This window comes from Choloepus didactylus, chromosome 13 (genome assembly GCF_015220235.1).
Source record: "Choloepus didactylus isolate mChoDid1 chromosome 13, mChoDid1.pri, whole genome shotgun sequence".
Classification (NCBI taxonomy): Eukaryota; Metazoa; Chordata; class Mammalia; order Pilosa; family Megalonychidae; genus Choloepus; species Choloepus didactylus.
The window spans coordinates 76,322,493-76,346,517 of NC_051319.1; the positions used below are offsets into that span (position 1 = coordinate 76,322,493).

At 47.1% G+C, this 24,025-nt stretch overlaps 1 protein-coding gene across 5 annotated transcripts in view; it reads right to left on the reverse strand.

The window, feature by feature from the left end:
- FSTL4 (follistatin like 4) overlaps positions 1-24,025 on the reverse strand; it is a 607,080-nt gene that overhangs the window by 202,601 nt on the left and 380,454 nt on the right. For all 5 annotated transcript variants that reach the window (XM_037801899.1, XM_037801903.1, XM_037801900.1 and 2 more), the window contains one exon: positions 22,683-22,931. In XM_037801899.1, the coding sequence (XP_037657827.1) occupies positions 22,683-22,931 (249 nt within the window). The remainder of the gene's footprint in view (positions 1-22,682; positions 22,932-24,025) is intronic.

A 24,025-nucleotide genomic window follows, 5' to 3' on the forward strand; every position in this document is an offset into this window, starting at 1 on the left:
GTATTAGAATAGCTAGAAGGAAATACCTGAATCTGTTGAATGGTAATCCAGTAGACTTGATTCCAGATGATAATCATATAATTATACAGCTTTTATTGTGGGACTGCATGATTGTGAAAATCTTGTGACTGACAAAAAATACATATAAACAATAGGGAGGGGATAAGGGGTATGGGATATTTCAGATGTTCTTTTTTACTTTTTCTTTTTTTGGAGAAATGAACATTTTCTAAAATTCACTGTGGCGATGAATGTACAACTATATGATGATACTGTGAGCCACTGACTGTATACTCTGGATGGATTATATGGTGTGTGAATATATCTCAATAAAATTGCATTTAAAAAAGCATATTATGCAAAACCACAATGTGATACCACTTCACACCCTACTAGGATGGCTAGAATCAGAAACTTAGATACAACGAATGTTGGAGAGGATATAGGGAAATCAGAATCCTTATATACTGTATTCGAACCCTCATAAACAGCTGATGGGAAGAGAAAATGCAGCCATTTTGGAAAAGAGTCTGGCAGTTCCTCAAAAAGATAAGCATAGTGTTTGCATGACCAGCAATTCTACTACCAGGTACATACCCAAGAGAAATGAAACCCTTTTCTAGGGCTACCATACCAAAGGATGGTCAACTGAGTGGCCTAAAACAACAAGACGGATTCTCACACAGTTCTGGTGGCTGGAAGTATGAAATTAAGGTGCCACAGGGCTGTCCTCCCTCTAGCCGCTCGTGGCTGTCAGCAATCCTCGGTGCTGCTTGGCTGTCGGCAGCGTAGCTGCAATCTCGACCTCCATCTTCACATGCCTTATACAGTGTTTTCTCTGAGGGTCTTCTCACAAGGACACCAGTGATTGGGTTTAGGGCCACCTCATCTAGTATGACCTCAATTTAATTGATTACACCTGCAAAGACCCTATTTCCAATAAGTTCGCATGCGGAGGTTCTAGGTGGTGACTATTCTACCAACATACCATGTAAAACCTTGTACATGGACGTTCATAGCAGCATCACTCATAATAGCCCAAAAGTGGAAACAATCTAAACGTCCACCAACTGATGAATGGATAAATAAAATTGGGCATATCCATACAGTGAAATATTATTTGGCAATAAAAAGGAATGGAGTATTGATACATCTACAATATGGATGAACCTTGAAAACATGCAAAATGAAAGAAGCCAATCACAAAACCACATATTATATGATTCTATTTATATGAAATGTCCAGAACAAAGAAATCTCAAGAGACAGAAAACAGACTAGTGGTTGCCAAGGCATTGAGGGATTGGGGGGAATTGGGGAGTGATTGCTAATGGGTACAGGTTTGTTTTTTGGAGACGATGAAAATGTTGTAAAATAGATTGTAGTAAATTCTGCATAACTCTATGAATATACTAAAAACCACCAAACTGGACACTTTATGAGGGTGAAGTGCATGTTATTTGAGTTATATGTCAATAAAACTGTTAAAAAACTCTAAATGGTAAAGGCAAAACTATAAAGTAGACGATGATATAGGATAATGCAGAAACTTTCAGGGGAGGATTTATTTAAGAGGGCACAAATACCACTAATCATGAAGGAAAAGACTGATAAATTCAACTACATTAAACTCAACTACATTTAACTACATTAAATTTAAGAACCTTCATTCTTAAAAAGAAACCAAAATAGAGTGAAAAAAATTTACCAGTAGAAAAACATGTTTATAACAAATTAGGAACAAAGAATAAGTATCTAGAGTAAATAGAGAACTTCTAAAAATCAAAAGAGACACACGAATGGAAAAATGTGCAAAAGACTTGGGCAGGCACTTTACAGAAGAGGAACTCTAAATGGTCAATAAATAAATGAAACGATGCTCAGTCTCATTACTAACCAGGGAAGTGTCAATTAAACCACAATGAGGTACCATTTCACACCCATCAGGCTAGCAAAAATTAAAAATGTTTAACAGTGACAACGCTAGGAAGGATGTGAAGTATGGGAGCTCTCATATACCGCTGTTCTCAGCATAAACTGGTCAACAGTTTTGGAAAACAGTATGTCGATATATAGTAAGGCTAATAAGCCCACATGCCTACAGACAGACTTTGGGAAACACTTGCACGTGCTTTCAGGGGCATTGCTTGTAGCATCTCCAAGTGAGAACTAACCCATATGCTGTCAACAGTACAATAGATAAATAGTGGTCTGTTCACATAAAGGGTTAGTCAGCAACATCTGTATGTCATTGTGATGGTTTGAAGCTGTATGTACCCCAGAAAAGTATGTTCTTAAAGCTAATCCATTCCTGTGGGTGTGGACCCATTATGAGTGGGATCTTAACTTGAGATGTGACCCACCTCTTTTAGGGTGGGTCTTAATCCTCTTATTGGAGTCTTTTATAAAAGGGGAAAAGATAGAGAGAAGACAGGAAAAAAAGCCCCAGAGAAGCTGAAAGAGAAAAGACACAGAAGCTCAGAGAGAAAAGCCAGAGAAGCTGAGAGAAAAGCAGCCAGATGCTGAAAACAATGCAACCTGAGAGAAGACCAGCAGACACTGGCCACGTGCCTTGCCATGTGACAGAGAATACCGAATCGCCAGTAGCCAGTCTTCAGGGAGAAAGCATTGCCTGCTGATGCTTTGATTTGGACATTTTCACAGCCTCAGAAGTATAAACTTGTAAGTTAATAAATCCCCATTGTAAAAGCCAACCCATTCCTTGTATATTGCATTTCATCAACTTTAGCAAACCAAAACACGTTTCATAATCAAAACTGAATGAGAAAATTCCACTTTTCCAACAAGTTGCTTCCTTTCCAATCCCATGAATGCATCCGGTAGGTCAACACCGCCCCGGGGCACACCTATGCGTGTGGTGAGCTAGGATCTCAGAGGAAGAGGTAAGTATGTGGCAGCGGACGTGGGCTCAACACATGTCTGTGGACACACAGGAGAGGGAGGCTCAGATTCACATATGTTCTGCTGTAGGTGACAATGGTATGTGATCAACACAGCAGCATCCTGTTCATCAGGGTTTTTTCCATCCCTTTTTGGCTTTGCAATTACCAACTGTTTTCTGCTCTACTGACTTGGGTGAAAACCAGAAGTTGCTTCTGCTGCCACCCTGCCCTCCCTCAAGCAAGTGTTTATTGCATCCCTGGTGCATGGACAGTCTGGGCCAGGCCCTGTGTCAGGCCAAGGATACGGCAGTAAGCAAGGCAGATCTGGTCATTACAGTTTAGTGAGGAATGATGTTAGTTACGATCATCCAATTAATTAATTCCTATTGTGCCAAGGGAGATAGAGGAAAATTCAGGCCTCTGTACATGCAAGCTTGTTAACCATGCCGAGACCCAGGGTTGGTGCAGAAATTTCAGAAAACAATGTGTAAGGTCTTTTTAGTGTTGAGTATAAACTATTGATTTTGTGGATACTCTTAAAAATACCTGGAGGTTTCAGGGATCTAAAATTTGATCATGAGGAAGCAACTTGCATATGGTTGACTTAATTATTTTTATCATATGAAGAATTTCAAGTTGCTGTGATATGAAACCTAAAGCAGCAGCTTCTTTTTGTGGCTTCATCATCCCTGTTTGGGTATTCAGAATGCCTGGCGGGCAAAAAAGGTAAATGTAGACGTAATAACCAGGAGATACCCAAACTATTTGTAAGAAGATCATTTTCTTCTGAAACACACAGAGAGATCAGTTTTAAAACTTATGGACTCCCTAGGGATTTTCCTTTTCACTAGAGAGGGACCTGGACATGATGGAGACTTTCACTGATTGTTTTTCCAAATTTACTCCCAACTGTGTGAAAGTGTTCTGACGGAGGTGTGTGTATCCATTCATGTGTGTGGTCTTATGTGATTTTAACTAAAGTGTGAGTGGAAACCCCAGAAAACAGCACACGCTGGGCTTGTGTTTGCAGTACTGCCAGAGATTTCACTCCTTACTTCTGATCGCTCCTCATTGCCACAACTCATGGCTCTTCTTCCAGGTGAGGTGGGTACAACTATTAACCCTGTTTTGTGGCTCAGAAAACTGAAGCTCACAGAGGTTAACTAACACGCTCAGCATCACACAGCTTGGAAGTGGGAGAGCTGGGATTCTAGGCTACGTTTCTCTGACTGCAGGGCCTGTGCCCTCTGAACTGTGTCATCACATGTGCAGAGGCAGCAGTGTTCCGGGGCTGTGTGTTCACGTGTCCCTTTTAACGCTCAGTTCCCAAGTTCCTATTCCCGGTTAAACACCCCGGTGGGGTGCTGTAGCACTCAACCCAAAGGACTCAAGGAGGCAGGAGCTGTATGTACCGCTCCCTCGAAGTGGCTGTAGCCGGGTGCTTTGGCTGATGAGATGTGCGTGTAAGTGAATGTGTGTGTAAGTGAACACGTGTCAATTCCAGGCTCTAGAAGCCAGAGCTTTAGTCACCCTCCGCTGTGACCGCGGGGGCCCGTGCTGAGCTGGGTCTGTGTGACTATGGTGAGGCAAGCCCTGCTGGTCCTTGCTGGATGCTGAATGTGAGTGAAACATCAACTTACACTGGGTTCAGTCACTGAGATTTGCAGTTGCCTGTTTCTGCAGCATAACCTGACATCTCTCAAGGCTCAGGTCTCTAGGTATTTTCATCTTTTCCACCTACCTGCCCTGTGGCTACTGTTAATTTTCCTCACTCCCTCCTCCTCCAGCTCTACTCTCCAGGTGAGGACACTGAGAAACTCATTTGTTTGTGGAGTTCATCATTTATTTATAATCTGGACTTGTGATTGTTTGAAAAATCGGACAGAGGGATTCCTCCAACAAAAGACAAATTTGCCATCTCATATGGAGTTGACAACCTCATGAACAGGCAGGACAAAGCGGCTGCAGCCCCGGCTTCACACCAGGTGGCCTTGTCAGGGGAGCAGGGACAATGGACTATTTCAGTCTGTGCCTAAAGGCTGCTAGTAAAACTGTCATTAAAAAATCAAAACTAGTAGCTTGTCCCACGCAGTAAACACTCCCATTTAACTGAGAAAAAAAATGATTTATTTTTCAGCCACTTGCTTTGGATATGCGTGGGCACACTCAAATCAGACTGTGGGGAGGGAGTGGAGAAGGAAAGTGGAATGGGGGAGGTGAGAAGACATTTGAGGAGCAGGTTTGAGAGGAGGTGGAGGGAAGGGAGAAGCAAGAGGGGAGAATGGGGAGGGTGGAGGGACAGAAGCAGGAGGCAGCAGGAAGGAGGAAGAGAGAGACAGTAGCTGCCTGGTGGACATTCGATCGGCTTCCCCCACTTTGTAGCTTGGCCTCCTGCTTCAGCTGGACCTGACCCTGCGTGCCCCCTCCCAGTCTGCTGCCACATCACCCCACGGCCCACACGGAAACGATCCTCTCCACCACCTGACCTATTCCTCTCATCCGACCAAGCCCAAGCCACCTGATTTCACTTTCCCCGAAGCCTCAAATGTCTCCAGGCACAGCCATTTCTTGGGGGCACCAGTCTGGCGTCCCCTGCGGCACACGTCCCGCACCCCTCCTGATCATCCCCCGAGTCCAGACGCCGGCAGCTTCACAGCAGGCGCCCCCCAGACTCCAGCGGGTTGGGGGTGGAGAGCTGCCCTCTCCCGGACGAGCTTGTCCCGCACACCTTCTCCCGCCAATAGCTACTCCTCCTCCTGGGTTCTCAGATTCCCCGTCTTACCCTTTGGCTCTGAGATTCCTTGGGCCAGAAACCCCCAAGCACAGAGTTTCTGTGATGCTGGTGGTGAGAACTACCTGAAGGACGTGCTCTTTCTTGGGTCAGGCAAAGGACACTGGTCAAAAGTCCAGTCCCACTGAATGACAAGCCAGTGCCCACTTCCCTGGAAGGAGATTTTCTCCAATCAACTTAAGTCATGTAGCTGCCTGTCTGACGGAGGGGTCTCAGGGGCCCTGGGAAAAGACAAGTCATCCCATCACGCAGCGGGGTCACCTCAAACATTTGTCTGCTAATTGGCCGCTGCCTTGCCAAGAGGCTGGTCTCCTGTGCAGCCGTCGTTGCTGGATTTCCAGGAGTAACTAGCGACCAGCGCCGTCCAGTCACTGCCACTTGTGATTAAATACTTTGATTCCTGTTTCTTTGAACTCGGCAGCTTGCCGGCACTAGGTATGCGGTTCCCAGACAAAGGTATCCTCGGAAAGGAGGTGCGTTAGGATTTAATCTGAAGCCTTTGTGCTCTGCCGTCCATTTCCCTCCATTTCTTGGGTTCTGAGAAACCTGACGTCTTTGGTCCCCTTTGATTTTTCTTCCCTCAAGAGAAGATTGCATCTTCTATCATTTGAGTTTTTAAAGTATATTTTCTAACAGTTATTGTTTAAACTATTATACCCATAAAAGGAAAGAGAACTTTACTGGAAAAACAACCATTGGCAGAAAGCTCCTGTAAAGCTGGCGGAGGGTGGGTGAGGGCTTCTGGGGTCCCCCCACCCTGCTGTGGGACCCCTGGGTGCTGGGTGGGGTGCTGCTCAGGACCCCAGCACCTCAACACTCCATCCACAGCCAGGGACATGGCTGGGCCTCATGGTGAGAGACTCACACCTCTGACTAGGACACCTGAGCGGTACATACCTTTCTGGGCCAGCATCCTGGGCAGGGGTGGCCATGGGGCATGGCCCTGAACTAGCGCCTGGCCCAGTGGGCCACGTGGCCCGTCTGTCTGTCTCTCCCCTGCACTGAGATGGCCTGTACTTCTGGTTTGACAAGGACTGGCAAAGAGTCTGAGGGAGGCAGTTCAACAATCCGGGGGCAGGGAGGGGTGGGAGGTGGGGCTGACTTTGCCACCCAAAATGTTTGGAAGCCTCTTCAGCCAGGAATGGCTGAAGTCTGGAAGGGCAGACTCTGGAGACTGACCCCTCTCCCAGACATCCTACAGTGGCCTTAGACTCCCCATGTGCAAACCTGAGGGCAAGCTCTAAGCGTTCCCACCACTCACACAGCTCCCCCACTGTGTCCCCATCTGGGCGGAAGGGCCCCCATGCTGGTCCTGGCCGGAAGCCTGGACATTGCCCCGCCACCTCCCTCCTGCCATGCTCAATCAAGCCCCTGGTCTTGCCGACTTTTCCTGACCATACCTCCAGTCTGTTCATGCCCCCACCTAAGGCCCCCACGTCTGTCTGCTGAATGAATTACGTGCCTCCTCGCTGGGCTCCCTGCCTCCAGGCTCACTACGCCCCATGCTGCTCTCCATGGAGATGCAGGGTGACCTTTCCAAACATCACTCAGGCCTCCCCACCAACCCACGCTCCACGACCTGACATCCAAGGCCCGGCCCTGCTTTGACCAAAGCCACGCTCCAGCCTCAGCTCTTGCTGCTTTCTTCTAGGACATCGTATTCATGGAAACAGCAACTTGCTTGTGGCTCCCCATAACCCTTCATACCATAACTGTTGGCCTCGAAGGCCCCTCTCTATGCACCATTTAATACTCAGCCCAGGTGGCATCTCCTCCAAGAAGCTTGCCTGGATCCTCCCCAAACCACTCTGGTTTAAAAATTGGCAGCTTACGTATGTCCCCAAGGATAGGGGCCATATCACACTCCTCATGGAGTCCCAGCCCCAAAACTAGGCAGGCAAACAGCAGATGCACAGCAGTGTTTGTTGAATAAAGGAAATGCTGAACTGCTGAAACCTGCCAAGTCATGAAATGGCCCAGATGTAAATATCACAAGAGTCCAACTTGGTCCATATAATGTTGTAGACAGGGACTACTGCTTTGTCTACCCCAGGAATGTTCACAAACAGGTGGAACGAAGTTCAGAGCATACCTTGGTGCTGTTTTGGGGTTTCTGTGTGATGCTGCCCAGAGAAGCCCTCTCCCTGATCACACCTGCCCTTAGCCCCTTCTCCAGGGCTGCCCTCTCTGGCTGCTCTGCTGGCTTCTGGTCTCCCCAGAACCACCGAGAGGCTGAGTTTCCTGGCTGCAGGTGTGGTCGGCGTTTGGCCCCTACCACTCTGTCCCCTGGCTCCTCCGAGGTGACAGATCCAGGCGGTCTTTTTTTCTTTTTTTTACTTTCAAAAATCATTGCATTTGGAAAAGTTTTAGTAACGGATAGTGGTGATGGTAGCACAATGTTGTAAATACAATTAACAGCACTGAATTATATGTGAGTGTGGTTAAAAACAGAAACTTTAGGTTGTAAATCTGTTACTAGAATAAGAATTCAAAAAAAGAAAAAACAGGACTGTACAACACAGTGAACCCTACTGTAAACAAGGAACTGTACTTAATAGAACTATAAAAATGTTATTTCATGAATTGTAACAAATGTGTTAATAATACGGCAGTATATGGGAACTCTGTATTTTATGCATGATTTTTCTATAAATCTACAACTTCTCTAATAAAAAAAATAGTGGCTTAAAAAAAGCCTTGCATATACTGAAGGTACAGCATAGTAGAAGAAGTTAGACAAAAAGGGGCAAACGTTTCAAAGAAACATCACCATTCCTTTGTTAAGAGCAGCCAAAGATATGGTGACTGTTTTGGTTTGCTAAAGCTGCTGGAATGCAATACACCAGAAATGGTGGGCTTGTACAATGGGGATTTATTAGTTAAAAAATTTACAATTCTAAGGCCATGAAACGGTCCAAATTAAGGCATCAAGAGGAAGATACCTTCACTGAAGACAGACTTCCGGCATCTGGGACACCTCTGTCACATGGGAAGGCACATGGCCAGCGTCTGCAGGTCTTCTCCCAGGTTTCGTTACTTTCAGCTTCTGGCTTCAGTGGCTCTTTCAGCTTCTGTGTGTCCTTGCTTGCTTCTCCAGGTTTTTTTTTCCCCTCAGCTCTCTCTGGCTGTTTTTCTCTCTGAGCTCTCACAGTTTTTTTCTGTCTGTCATCCTCATAAAGGACCCGGTAAAGGATCACCTTGAATCAGGTGGGTCACATCTCAGCTGAAACAATCTAATCAGAAGGTCCCACCCACAACAGGTCTGCACCCAGGGGAATGGATTAAAAGAGCAACGCCTTTTCCGGGGTATGTATCAGCTTCAAATCTGCACAGTGACTAATGTTAAACACACAAAAAGTTCCCTTCAGAACAGAAGTGTGAACACAGGCACAGTTTGCCAACTTGATGAATGACAACCATTGAGTGCTTTAAAAAGCATATGATTTCTGAGGCTTTTTTTTTTCTTTTTTTAATTATAAAAATCCTTACACATACGCGAAGTGTGGCAGATTAGAAGACGCAATGACAACATTTAAAATTTAAAATTAAAAAGTCAGATAGATAGACCTGGGTTCGAATCTCAGTTCTGCCCATCAAACTGGGTGGACTTGGGCAAGTCACCAAGCCTCTCTAAGCGTCAGTTTCCTCATCTGAGCAGGGATAATAAAGTTCCTTATCCTGAAGAGCTGCTATAGGATTAAAGTGAGATAAAGTATATGAATTACCCAGCATAGGGCTTGGTGTATAACATGGGCTTTTTAAGTTAATTCTTACCTTGCCCTCCATTTCCATCCAATCGCTGGTCTCTTAAAAGGGTGAGAAGAAATGCAAAACCACAACAATTTGCTGAAAATTTGGATCATTATCATCACAGTTAACTGAATCCCTGTGGAGCTGTACCCAAAGGAAACCTGGGGGTGCCTTCACTTGGAGTTACTTCTCCCCAGCTCTCGAGACAGGCGTGCTCACATGTGTGTCTCGTGTCATGCCTCTCTAAGTTACTATGTGGGGCTGCTGGTGGCATTTTTCAAAAGAGAGAAACCCCATTTCCCAGCAGCGGGCTTTGCCTTCCCATCAAGTTTTCCCAATACCCAATATCCACAATTGTGTTCCCTGAGAGCCACACAACTTTTTTAAAAGGAAAGTTTTAGAATTGCCAGAAGAGTGTTTATCGAGACAAGCCTGGTGTGTAACCGAGAAATTCGTGCCACTATCGAGGCAGGGGGTGGGGGTGGGAGACAGGAGAGAGGGAACAGAAAGTGGAGACATGGAAGGGAACTGAGAAATACGGGAACATCCTTCCTCTGTGAGTAGCGCCCTCCCGTCCGGGTGTTTTTTCTTTGCAATGTGCTCACCACCGTGATCATATCCACACGGAGACTGCTGCTTGGGTTTAAAGATGGAATGCCGGCGAATATGCTTTATTTCACTGAAATGACTGGATAGGAGTATGTCTGATGTTCATGGAATATTCTAATTAAATTCTGCCCATTTCCCTTTAGGAGAGTGAAGGTTTTGAGGCCTCTGTTCTCTGAGAAGTGACAAGGCTGAGTCTGAACGGAGGAGGAAGTACTGGAGTTAGAGCTTCAGTAAGCTACAGTAAGTATTTCCCTCTGCCTCTGCCTCTGCCCGTGCTACCTCGTTATTCAAGTCCTGCCTCTTCCCAGGGTCCAGGTCCAGTCCTCCTCCCCCAGGACAGGCCCTCCTCCCTGCTGGAGCAGCCACTGGGATACAGCTAAAAGAGGACAAGCAAGTCCTAGTTTCTTGGGCTGTCATTCTACCAGCTCAGTATCTCTGGGAAAGTTATTTGGTCCCTCTTCACCCCTCGGTAAAATGCCAGGTGGGAGGAGGATTACAAGTGATGATGCCAATAAAGCCTCTGGCAGTGGGTGGGGTACCTGGCACCATTGTCAAGTAGACCCCGCCCCCATGGCCATGCCCTGTTCTACTTACGTGGCTTTACCCATGGTGGCCCCTGGCTATCTCGGGCTCTAACCTCTTCTCCCAAAAGACTAGGTCTTTTGCTTTCTTTGCCTTTTTTTTGACAAAAGGCATCAACCTTCATGCATTCCCTGCTTATTGACTAACCACACAGTTTTGACTGGAACATGAAAACGTCCAGGCTTTCCAACTAGTCCCTGGCCACATCACTGGCACATTAATGGACCTATGTCCATTAATGAGGACGCTGTTGCTCAGGGAGGAATTTTTGTCCACTTCAGTCACAGCCCAGGCATGCTTCCTGGAGGCCACCCATTAGCCACCATGATGAAAAAGGCATGGGAGGCCTGGCCTTAGGGTACTTGGCATCAATCAGTGGCAAACCCACCTGTGGTCTCAGGACACATCAGCAAAGACAGGAGGTGAAACCTCCCATGTGTGGTTGGGAACAACCTGGGGACTCTTTTTGGGGCCAGCATTGGGTTCCTGCAGTGTAGTAAGGAGTGAGCCAAAGGGAAATTGTCTGTTTGGGCGGATGCATACTTTTACTTAGTGAAGAATTAGGCAGGTCTGTTGAATTCCCACAAGTAAGTCAAGGAATTAACTGTACTTGAGTTCATCATTTACTATTGCAATTTTTGATAACTATTTAAAGCAATTATTTAGACAACTTCTCATTTAGGGGGTCCCTATGCTCCCCTATGGGCCTTGAGTAACACAACATCCTCTTTCTCACATTCTCTTATTTGTCTATGGATTGCTGGGGTTTAGTGTGTGTGTGTGTTTTGTTTGGTTTTCCAGCCATGAATGCATGGGCAGTATATTATCTGAGCCCTTGCCTCTTAGAGAAAACTTCCTGTGATTTCCACATGCGGATGACTACTTGATGAGTGTAGAATTCTTTGGTCACAGTCTCATCACCTAAAAACTCTGGAGAAGTTCTTCAATGCCTTTTTGCTTTTTAATGTTGCAGAAAAGTCTAAGGACACAGTTGTTTCTTTGTTGTTGTTTACCTTCATAGGAAAAGAGATTTTTTTCTCTCTGCCTAGACACTTCAAATATTAAAAAAAAAAATTTTGAAACCCTGAAATTTCAGCAATTTATATCTTATTTTGTGAACTTTCAACTCAGGGGATTTTTCTTTGAATGTCTCTTTGACTATTATGTCTGTTTGATTTGTTCTGGTCTTTAAGCTTAACAGTCACCAATACGCTAAATCTCCCTTTTCTGTCCTATGTATTTATTAGCTTCTTTCTCACTATTTTGTTTTATCATTTTTTTCCCTCTTTCCCTATTTATTTTGGGAGAGTTTTTTTCAAGTTTCTTCTCCATGTTGGAGAACAATTATTTGATTTCTGCATAGTTAATCCTGCCCTTTGTTGCCTAAAATGTAGAAGGAACTTGGGCTACTATAGCTCAGATTCCTTATATTCTTTTTTTGTATTCTCCAGCTTCCATTTTACTTTTGACTGTGGCTTAGCCAATTTATAATACCATTTTTCATCTCATTTCAGAGTTCATGTTTTCTTGAATTGAGAGCAGAACACGGTTGCTATCTAAAATGTGCTTCTGTTTCTTATAATAATTTTTTTTCCAAAAGGTTGCTCTCTCTCTGCATCTAGAGTGTGAAGCTTTCTTCCTTCTGTGTTTCAGAAGCCAACTTCCCTTTAATTCTGTTCAAACATGTCTTTTCAGGCTTCATCTCCATTTTACTCTCAATTTCATCCTGGTAAGATTGTCAAGACTGAAATTATGGCTAAATCCATGGTCATAGCTAAAAACTATCTCCAGTAAGGAAGTGTTTTAAGTTTCCTGTAACCGGCACTTGTGGCTAAATGGAGAAACCTTGAAAATCTGAAGTTTTGTTCATGAGTAGAATGGAGAACAAATAAGCTCACTCCCTAAATTATTAGGATGATTTGTTTTGGCCGTTGCTGACAACACGTCTACCTGGGGATCCTCTGGAATCATTTTCCTTGCTCTGGAGCATCCCTTGTTCTACAGCTCTGCAGAGACCTTTTCTTTCCTGTCACCACCATATTAGGAAAGAATCTGCTGTCAGACCACCCTTGAACCCTCTGGTGCCTCTAATCTAGGTTTCCAAAATCATCACATGGGCCACAAATGGCTTGGATGGGGAGAAGTTTAAAATCTCAGCTTTGAGGGCCCACACAGACCCAGTGAACAGCACAAACTTCACATGACTGGTATAAGGAGAGTCTGCAAATCCTTAATAAAAAGCCTATTTTTTTTCCCATCTCAATGGAAAGGTGGATTGCTGGATGAGCCACACAGCCTGAGAAAGAGAAAATGGGGGTTGCAGATGGAAGTCAGAGAACTCAGTGGGGCACAATGAGTGAGGCAGGCAGAGCTGGCAAAGGCACTTGCTGGACCATTGGAGCCCAGGCCTCAGGGGCACACCTCAGGCCTGTGATGGGGGGACGGTGGACTAAAAGACAATCAGGGGAAGAAGAAACAGAAGTTCCCTAAGGAAGACAAGTAAACAGAGATGTCTGCCAAGCCCCCGGATGAGCCCTTCCTTCCAGCTATGCTGAGAAATGCACATATCAGACCCCTATGCTTAGAATAAGCGGAAGGAGTTCATTGTATTTGGCTATTTTAATTACCTGTAAGTAAAGTCATTTCACTACATTCATTTAGAGGAGCTTTTGAAAGTAGTTTTCATTCTGATTATCTTCATGAATGAGTGATCAAACTGCATCTAAGCAGAAGCGAATGCAACAAGAAGAAAAGCAAGAGGACCGTACTTGTGTCCCGTACGGGACTTGCAAGGAAGAACTGCCCAAACCCATTAGCCATCGTGAAGTTCTGTCTTCCCCCATCAGTTATGAGAACAGTCTGTGTTCTGGTCCCAGCTCTCCTGTGGCACCTGGTGCCGGACTAGGCACAAATTCACACACAACAAGGTACCACGGTGGTTCCCTGGTTCCCTGGTTCCTGGGGACGGGGTGCTGCAGCAGGCTGGGTCTCAGCTCTGTCCTTTGTTCTGTCCCAGGACTCAAATTCCAGGACTCAAATCCTTGTTACTCCTTCAGGGAGTGACAGCCTGCTCTGCAGGGGGCTATGCACCCTGGCAGACACTCTGTGCTGGTGGAGGAGAACTGCAGTTACCTGCTTTCTCCCTTGGTCACTGCCTGAGCCTGCCCCCCAACTCCCCTTATTTATTTCAGTTAATGTGATCAGGCTAAGTGCTCCTCCCTCTCTTTGGAGGAAAAAGTTGGTCAAAACTGGCCCATTGCTTCCTTGTCCAGGAAAGCAGGTGGGGAGACTGGGCATCCATGCCAGCCCCAGGGGCCGGGGGCAAGGGAGGGACACATCAGGAACCAAGAGCAGGCTGACCCCCGGGCCTCTGCTCAGTCCCAGCATCCCTGGTCCTTCCCGCCACTGGGCCTTCCACTCCTGACACCACCCGGCAACAAGAGTGACCTGAAAGGATTCCACGCTCACCAAAGCACATGGACGTCCTTTCCTTGAGCCCGTTAGCAAGCAGAAAACACTCTCAGGGAAAGACCCAGAATCAACATATTTGAGTTGTGGCTGGTTTGACGGCTGCTGAGTTTGTCACACAGATAATTAGATAAACTGCCTGAGCACGGAGATTCAATATGTGGTATCATTTAGCAGTTGCTACACAGGCGCCTTGATCTTAATTGAAGGAGCGACAGGGGAGACCCTTAAAGAATTCCCAGGTCAACTTCTTTTCGGTCCAGTAACTAAACATTTGACTCCTGGTGATCACCTGGAACCTTCAGAGTATTGGGTGGGGGCTCCCCTACTATGTCCTCAGCAACATGAGCCAAGAGCAGCCCTTCTCTCCACCCAGGGTCTTTCTCAAGCAGCCTCCTGGAAGGAAGCCTGGGGGGGGGGCAGGAGGCTCCCCTCATGTGCCGCCTTCCTTGTTTTCCCCCACACCCTCAAGGACCCTCCCACCACAGAGAATCCAACCTCTTTAAGCAGGTCTCTCTTCTGAAACCGTCATCTCCTTTGCTGGGGACTCTCTGATCTGTATTACATGGCAGGCAACTAACTAGGATTTCCCATTCTCTCACTTTGGGACCTCTAAGGGGCTGCATATAACCTATTTAACATGTAATAATTAATCTGTGCATTCTTCTAAAAACTAAAGAAGGCGTCTCCACTGAGCTAGAGATAGAAAGCTAATCAAATGTCCCCACTCTTAAGGACACTCATTATGGGGGAAAGATAGGCAAGCCAACACATTGTTAGCAACAGAAGGAGACTCTGGTCTTGGGAGAAGTTCTCACGGCACCTTGGTCAGCTTGGGGCTCACACAAGAAATCTCTTGGGACCTGCAGCTATGCCTCAAATAAAGAGTGACCCTAGAAATGCTTGGCCACAGGCTGCTGGACACATTGTCTCTTCCAGTCCATGGTACACCCTTCACAAGCTTCTTGGTGGTCATGGGGGAGGGGGGAAGTGACGATGAAGAGGGTTAGGTAGAATAACTAGAAGGACATTACAGTATAGTGGCTAAAATTATGGCCTGCTGGTGGCCAACAAGGCCCTACATGGGTGATCTGCCCCATCATCCATCTGACTTCCTCTCTGACTCCTCTCCCCTCACTCATTCTGCTCCAGCAACTCTGGCCTCCTTATTGATCATCAAACACACGAGACAAAGCTCTCACCTCAGGGTTTTTGCACTTGTTTTCCTTCCCAGATATTCAAATGCTTCATTCCCTAACCTCCCAACTTCCTTCAGGTCTTTGCTTAACGTCACTTACTGTATGAGAACTCCCTTCCCTGCCTTATTCTTCTGCGTGGCACTTATCTCCATCAAGCATACTTTATCTTCTGTTTTTGATTTGTCTTGCCCACAAGACTGTACACTCCGCAAGGGCAGTGATCTTGTCTAGTGCCCAGAATAGTGCCTGATTCATAGGAGGTGTGCAGGATATGTTTGCTGAATGACAGGACGGAGGGGTTCCAGCAGGGGAGCACCATGGGCCATTTCCATCTTGGAAAGCTTTCTCTGAAGCCATATGGAAGGTGGGTTTGATGAAGTCTCTGACCAGGAGTTGGGAGAACAGCTGAGAGGACACAGAGGTCATCAGGCAAGAGATGATGGGATGGACACATGGAGTAGTGGAAGAAGTTGAGGACAGGGAGAAGAATCAAGGTATGGTAAGGAAGCAAAATACGGGATTTTGGTGTGAGGGTTCAGCTATGGCAAAGAAGCAAAGGAGATCCCTGTCTCTCGCTTGGGAGTCTGGGGTATAGGGAGGTTGCTGCTTTCACTGAGACAGACATTGAGTGAGGTGAAAAGGATGTCTCGGGTAGAGAGAGCAGGGAGAAGGTGAGATTATTTTTGACACACTGAATTTGGGGTCCCAGCGGGCCTCTGGGGGAGGGTCCTAGCAGGCATCTGGAGACGAGTGACTGAAGTGGGGAGGAGAGGTCAGGGACGAAGACACAGTTGGGGTCTTGTTTGCACGTGAGGCATGGATGGAACTGTGGGAGGGTGTGGAATGGGAAGAGAAGAGAATGCAGAAGGGCCCTGGGGGAACCCTAGGAGGGGCCCATGAGGAGTCAGAAAGGTGGAGTTGGTGGGGTCTCCCCTGAATAATGGAAGCCAAAGGAGCAGGGCTTCAGGAAGGATGCAGTCAGACCAGGACACTGCCCCTTGGACTTGCCATTTAGAAGGGTAAGGTGATCCTAATGGACTCCGCGGCAGTGGGATGATGGGGGCGGGAGCTAGATGTAAACTTTGATGGGTAGTAGAGACAGTCTGTGTGGGTAACGCTTTGAATGCCTGGGAGAGGGAGATGTTGGGAGGAAATCCAGCTCCTTTGGCTTTAGGATGAGAGAGACAGAACCTGTCAGAGGCCAAGGTGACTGGGGAGGAGCAGGGTAGGTAGGACTGGAGATAACAAGGGGTGCCAGGAAAGAGCAAAAAAAGAAACAATGTGGGAGGCTGTAACTTGTTTCTGTAAGCAAAATCAATGCAGTGCGAGACTTTCTCAGCTCAATAACTTATTAGCAATTTTTAATTACTGGAATGTAATTAATTAATTCAAAGTGCAGCAGTTCTGTGAAGCACCACACTGATAACATTGTTGCATATTCGCAGAATGCTCACACTGAGACATTTTGGTACATAAAACCTAGAAGAACTATCCAAGGAATACACATTTGTTTTAAGTCACATTTCTCAATCCTGGAAGCAGATATGACAAATGGGACACCTGAGCTCCAAGGGATGCTGCACTGGGGGGTGAGGTGGGGGCGGGGTGTGGTGAGAGCTGTTAGTGAATTTGCAGTTCAGACAATCTCTAGCTGTTTGCACTGATGTTGGCAGAATCCACGGGGAAGATTGTTCAAGAAGATTCCCATTCATCCTTGAGGTCTTGGGGTGGTTGTGGCTATAGCAAATGATGGCCCCATAGAGTGGGGATGCTGCAGCGATTTGGAGCCCAACACTGGGAGTGACCGACCTTCTTTTTAGTTGTCAATTCCATGAGATCAGGCCTGGCATCCTGGTCATTCTGGCACCCTCAGGTCCTAGCACAGGGTTTGGCACTCAATGGACATTCGTAAATGTCCGTGCAGCTGGGTGGGTTGGTGGAATACAGCCATGCCCTCCTCTATGGAGTACAAAGTGAAGGCCAGGCAGGGGCTGGGTACAGAGAGGTTCCTTTGTGATGGCTGGAGGGGCAGCTGTGTTCTCTGGATAGTGGATCCAGGAGAAGAAGGGCAACTGGAAGAACAGGAAATGGGGGGCTGGAGAGAAAGTGAAGGCCGGTACCCAGAAGTCAGACCAGGCTGAAGAAGGGCTCGTCCCAGAGGCTCTGCTTGCTGTTGACCGCAGGCTCCTCCGGCAGCCTTCTGGGCTTTCTTGAATTTCCTACTTTTTCTTCAGAGGGGAGAGAGTGGTCTGGTTTTCTGATACTGGGAGGCCCTGTGAATTTGGGATATTTCAGCCAGCTTTCCTTGGAGAAGCTCCCTGCTGAGCTTCTGGCTGACCTGGAAGCCTCCTCTGGGAGAAGAATGAAGCATTTGCGTTGGCTAGAAACATGCCCAGCTGGGACCTGATTAAAAACAGCCATAGAGCTGGGGGTGCTTTCAAAGGGCCGGGTGTAGTGTCAGAGCCTGGGTCCTGGGCTCACCCAGCCTGTGTGACTTTGGGCAGGTACTAGCCCTCTCCGGTCAATGTCTGGGATATGAGGACATTGGACTAGCTTATCTTTCACCCAGTGAGCTTGAATTCAAAGTACCTAGCTTGGCATATAAGGCTTTTTTCTATCTTGCTCTTACTCACCTTTTGGCATTTCTTTATCCCTAGCTGTACCCTTCTCCCTCCCTAGATAAGCATTTTAATCACTTGCTCTTCCCTGAGTCTGGAGGTACTCCTTGCTTGCACCACCAGAATGCCCTCCCCACCCTCCCAACCTAGCAAACCCTTACTTACCCTCCAAGGTCCACCTCGAATGTCTCCTGTTCAGCACCTTCTCTAAACATTCCCCTTTGTATCCCTGGGTAGATGAATGCCTCTGTCAACTCAAACTGACACTTCCTGGGAACCTTTCAGACTTTCCAGGAGCTTTCCCTAGACAGGGACTCAGGGTGCTTGGCTCTCATCTTGCTTCTCTACCAACTCACTGGGTGAACTTGGGTGACTACCTACATTTCTTTTCAAAAAACAAGGCAGTTGGAGAAGGTGATCATTAAATCTGAACATTTGGAGGTAATCTTCTAGTCATTCATTATATAAGTATGGAAGAATGATTTTCTTCTCTCCCCACACCCACCTCCACTGACATCTTAGATCATATACAGGGTTGTCAAATACATAGGCGGGGAATTTACAGCCTCTTGCATCTGCCCCTTTGCAACAATATCACCATCATCCCAAGTGCTTTCGATACAATTTATACAAGACTGTGATGTGGGGGGCTATGATTATTCCCACTTCATAGATGAAGTGAGGCAGACAGGTGAAGTGCTTTGTCCAAGGAGGCATGGTACAGACCCAAAGCCAGTGCCTTTTTGCACTGTGCCATGCTGCACCTACCAGGCAGACCCTCCCTGTGATGGTTTGGGTGCATTTACCTCGCTCAGGCTGAAGCAACTCCTTGCTGTAGGGACCTGATCCAACAGAGTGAAACCAAATTCCCCATCAATGCCTAGCATTGTCCTGGCCCTGGGGTGCCAGGATTGCACAGATCCCAGAAATGAGTCTCCTGCTAAGGGACTGGGCTGACACAGCTGGGGAGGGGAGTAGCTTTCCCCAGCAGGCAGAAAACGCCTGTGGACATGTAGGACTGTTCCGGAGATGTAGGGCTTAATTTAGGTTCCTAAAGCAGCACGATTCAAATAATCGACAATAATAAAAGAAGAAGAAAAAAAAGTCTCTTTGGCAGGAAGTTCTATGTGCTCTGTTAACTTACAACAAAAGTTGGTTTTATTCCTGTATAGTAACGCGTAAGAAAAAAAGATTTGTTAGTGAGTCAGTAGTATATTTAATATTTTTTTTCCAAAATGGAAATTATTTCCTCTGATTCAATTAGCCTGGGAATTCCCCTCTTGAGCATCAAAGTACACCTACAAACACCATTCAGGCCAAGGAAGTGTCAAGAGTCCATTTAAAACTGAACCTCTAACAGGCTTCTTTTTTCCATAATTTCATGGTTTGTTTGGAAAACTGCCCAACCATGACATTGTATCATCTGTTATAATACAATCCGGGTATGGTGAGTGATTGCTGAAAGGCAAGCTCATTTTTCTTGAACAGCATAGGAGGTAAAGCGTGAATTCCCAACCAATTCAGGAAATTAATTTTAAAGTGCCAACCAGCACATAAATAGGAGCGTGATGTCATGAGATAACTTTTTAAAACACAAACTCTACCAGAAGTTACAGTAGCAGTGAATTCCACTCAGTATCTCCCGGTAGGCTTTGGTGGTATTTGGTGTTGAGGAAAAATGTGACTGTAATTCAAGGGTTTTGCCACAAGAAGAAAGACACACATCTTTTCCATAGTCCACCTCTACCGTGACTTTTGGTGCAAGAGAGCCTTTTGGTGACTTCAGGAAAGCTGGTAAGTAACAATGCCGTAAACATGAGCCGAAGCAAAGTTTTCGAGTTCTGTTTTGGTTTTCCCACATGCTAATGATCCCTAAATGATATTATATTTCATTTTACATTACCAAGAATTCCCACTGCCATAGCAACTGAGATGTGATGCCAGAAGTTTTCTTATAAACAGGGCTGAGAACGGCAGCATTTTCTTCCCTGCAGAGTGGTGGGGTCTTGTGTGTCCATGGAGAGCCCTCCCCCACGTGGGCTCAGGGGCTCTGGCCACAAAGCGTGAGCGAGCTCAGACTGGGTGGCTTGGCGCAGCATAACCTACCACCACTCGCTCCCTCGCACCACACACTCCAGCTCCGAAATGACTGTCCTAATAATGACTTCTGGGGACATCTAAAGTCCCAAAGAATGAAGTCATGACTCTCTTTGTAAAGTCTGATAAGAAAAGAGGATTGAAAGTAGATGATTTTGGAATTTTTGCTTGCATGGGGAAAAGCTGTTTTTAAGTTTTCTGTACCAATAAATCCCTGGAAATTTGGGGTAAATGACATATTGTTATCAATGGAGCTCAAGCCGGGATAAGTATACTACTGCCATTTTGGGATGGGGACTTTAGGAAGTTGTCCTTTACTTCCTCAATTCTCCAAGCTCCCCTCCCTTTGATAGAGTCTCTGTCGATCCCATTTCCAATCCTCTAGCCCCACACTGGGGAAGGCTCAGAAGTGCTCACCCCAAAGCACCCCCCTTAGTGCTGGCCTGTGGTCCAGCCCATCAAGCCCCCATCACTCAGTGAGCAGTCTTTACTGGACACACCCTATGGGGATGCTGGAGAAGAGGCCGCCCTGCCCTCCTGCAGGGACTGGAGCTGACCCTGAGCATGAAGCTGCAAAGGTTTCCTATGCAGCCCACACTCCCGGGGCCAGGTCAGCAGACAGGGATGCCCCAGCTCCAGGGGGCCTCTCTGGGACAGCATTAGGGGCTGATAGTCGGCTCCCTTCTCACTCACCCTCCACCCGCCATGAAGCTACCCTGAACCCCAGAATGTTTTGCAAAGTCCCCCCAAACCTCTTGGGTAGAGCCCTGGTTCCTGCCTCTGTGTTCCCTTTGCAATTAGTGCATCTCTCTGCTTTCGGGCTCTTGTCAGTGGGATTAGAATAAATGATAACAGGTACCACTGATATGGACACTGGCAATGAGCCAGGAACTGTGCTAAATGGTTTTGGTGCAGCAACTCATGTAATCCTCTCCACCTCTGAAGCAGGCAGGTACTGCTCTTAGCTCCATATGACAGCAAGGAAAAGGCTTAGAGAAGTAGAGAGACATGCCCAAGATCACACAGCTAGGAAATGGTAGAGCCACACTGCAAACTCGAATCTCTGACCTGAGAGCACAGGAGCTCCCAGGCACTGTGTTCCACCAACGACATCTCCAGGAGAACGGTCGTGCCACACCATGTGGGTGGATGGGAATTCCAAAAATCTGAAAAACTCAGCAAATCAGAAGGATTCGCTGGATAAAGCCAATCAGCATGAAACAGAACCGTGCCCTAATCTGCTGGTGGGTGCCGCCTCCCCATCTCCAGGCCCAGGTTCTCCAGTTCCCCTCCCCATCAGCCCCTACTGTGGTGGGCTCACAGAGGCTGTTTTTCTCCTCATGTGAAATGAGAAATGCTGTTTGAATAACTGATGGTGAGAGAGGTTGTGCACACTCTGATGCAGAAATAAAAACCTCTAGAAAGATGCAATTTAGGGGATATTGGAAACCAAAGAACGGAACATCAGTCTATAAATTTCAACACGGCCAATAATGCTGGAGCAACCGGTCAAGTGTTTCAGTGCTCCTGTCTGCCGAGGAGTTGGCAGCACACGGCTGGGCAGCCTTTCCAGACGGGATATTTTTTCTGGGCTCATTTTGGCCTCATTTCCATAATGTGCCTCCTGATTTCTGAAGCATCGCAGCATTAGTGGCATAAGCACGGCTTTGAAAGTGTCTAAGATTATTCTCATCACAGGGTAAACGTGACTTTCTGAGCCCTGCCCACCCTGGGATCCCGCTCTGCCACGCCTGGGAGCCTCGCCCATTGGGATGCCCACTGGAGTGAGGCCGGAGCCTCTTGGCGCCCAGGCCCTCCACAGCTCTGAATACCCCAAAGTGCTGCATCCACCCACATGCTGCTTCTGCCTTCTCCATCGTTCTTCATTCATCCATGAGTGGCCATTCTGTGTCAGGATACTAAATATTTTCATTGACTGTGGCATTATTAATTGGGGCCACATCAACCCATGAATTTGCATTCTAACTCTTACATCTTCAAACAACTATGAGTCAGTGAGCACCTTCTTTGTGCAAGGCACTGGGCTAGATGCTGAAAATATATTTGTGCATAAAGCAGCCATTGCCCCTGCCCTTGTGGCTATTCCAGTCTGGTGGGAGCTGACAGCGTGGGTGTGTGAATTGCTGGCTTTCTCTTCTGACTCAACCCTAGTGGACAAAGCCTGGATCCTTTGGCCCCAGCTCCAGGGATACATCCTGACATCCATGCAGGGGTTTCCTTGTCTTGTTCAGAGGGGTTCTGGACCGGCCAGGCATGGAATGCATTTTCATCAGCAACCACTCCAGGCCTGAGTTTGATTCCCTGCTGTGTTAAACCTCCCATGTGCTGGTACCCATCTGGCTGTACTGCATGCAGAGAATAGCTCCTGAGTCACAGGGCTCTGTCCAGAGGGGTAAATATGGCCCCCATTAGTTTGGCCTCCCTGGATTCTGTGCTCCAAGGGGCATTCTTTAAAGACAGGGGGTCCCCAGAGGTGGGACCTAGAATATGCATCGCTGAAATGCCACTGCATTTTGTTAAAGCACCAGACTTCCTTTTTCTCTCCTTTCTTTGTATATTTAGCCTGAAGACTCAGCAACCAGGTAATTTGTCAAAAGGTCATCACAAAGCCCCAAAGCATAGATGCAAGAAACCGTCTTCCTACCTTGAAGGAAACAGTCCTTGCTGTGGACAATGACGATTTTCTTCTTCAGCAGACATGCGGCCCGGTGGAGCTCACAGTGGTTTTCATAAAATTTCCCGTCAGAGCCGCACACAGGCATGTAGCTGGGCTTGCACTTGCCCAGGCACCGGCATTCGGGCTCCCCAGTCTCCCTGTTGAGTGCACAGCGGCTCCCGCGGCTGCAGAAGGTCTTCCCACAGGAGGCTGATAGCTCACCATGGATGGAAGGCCCTGCCAGGCACACAAACACAGGGCAGGTCAGCACATGTTCATGGACGGTGGGGTATCAGGGCCTCTTCTGCGGCTCCTTCAAACAGCAGTGAGCAGAGGCTCTATCTGCCAAGGCTACTCAGAGGTGGGCTTTGGAGCTGGGGGTGCAAGACATGGACCCTCCCGCTCCAACAGGGGGTGGCTGCTGGTGCCAAGGGCAGGGCTTGGGTTCTATGGCTAGCAGACACTGAACATGACAGATACAACCCCTGCCCATCCAGGGACCTGTGGAAGGGCTTTGGATAAAACCTTAGTCCTTTCTTAGGCTTGCTTTTCTTGCTGCCAATTGAAAAATGAAAACACCTAGACATTCTGTACTCACAAAGAAGTGCCTTACACCAGAGGACAAAGCCTGCTACTACTGTTTCCAGGCCCAAAACAACCTCCTGGACTAGAAGCCTGTTGATGTCAATCAATAAAACTTTTGAAAAGCAGCGCTCTCCCCTCCTTCCCTTCCTTTCCTTTAAGCATTTATTGCAGACTGTCTTGGGCCAGGTCACATGCTGGGATTCTTGGGGTCCCAAAGATGAACAAGCCATTATTTTCCCTCTCTCTGACCTTGTCGTTCTGTGAAGGAGATAATATGCATGCAGATACATCTCTGATCTGAGATAAAATGTGACAAAGGCCACAAGGTACTGTCAGGCAAAGAGCTATGGGAATCAAAGAGCCACTTTTCGGAGAAGTAAACAGGGAGGGCTTCATGGAGGTGGCAAAGTGCCACGGGACCCTGCAGACTGAGAAGAGGAGGGCTTTCCAAGAGGCACGGAGGGCCTGAGCAGGCAGCATTTGCATGACTCAGGGAGGAGACTTCACGTGAATAGGGGTTTTATACACATGCTGGGGAACAAGGTGCGGCACTAGGGGACTTAGAGAGTCAGGCAGAGAAATTTAGGCCTGATGTTGTTGGTACTGGGGAGCCATGGCAGAGTCTAGGGAGGAAGTGTGAAGTCAGAAGGACGTGGTACTCTAAGTGCTCAGGATGGGCCAGATGTTGGGGGGCAGGTACCCAAGGCAGAGAGCTAGAGGTTTGCCTTCCCTCTGGGGAGAACATG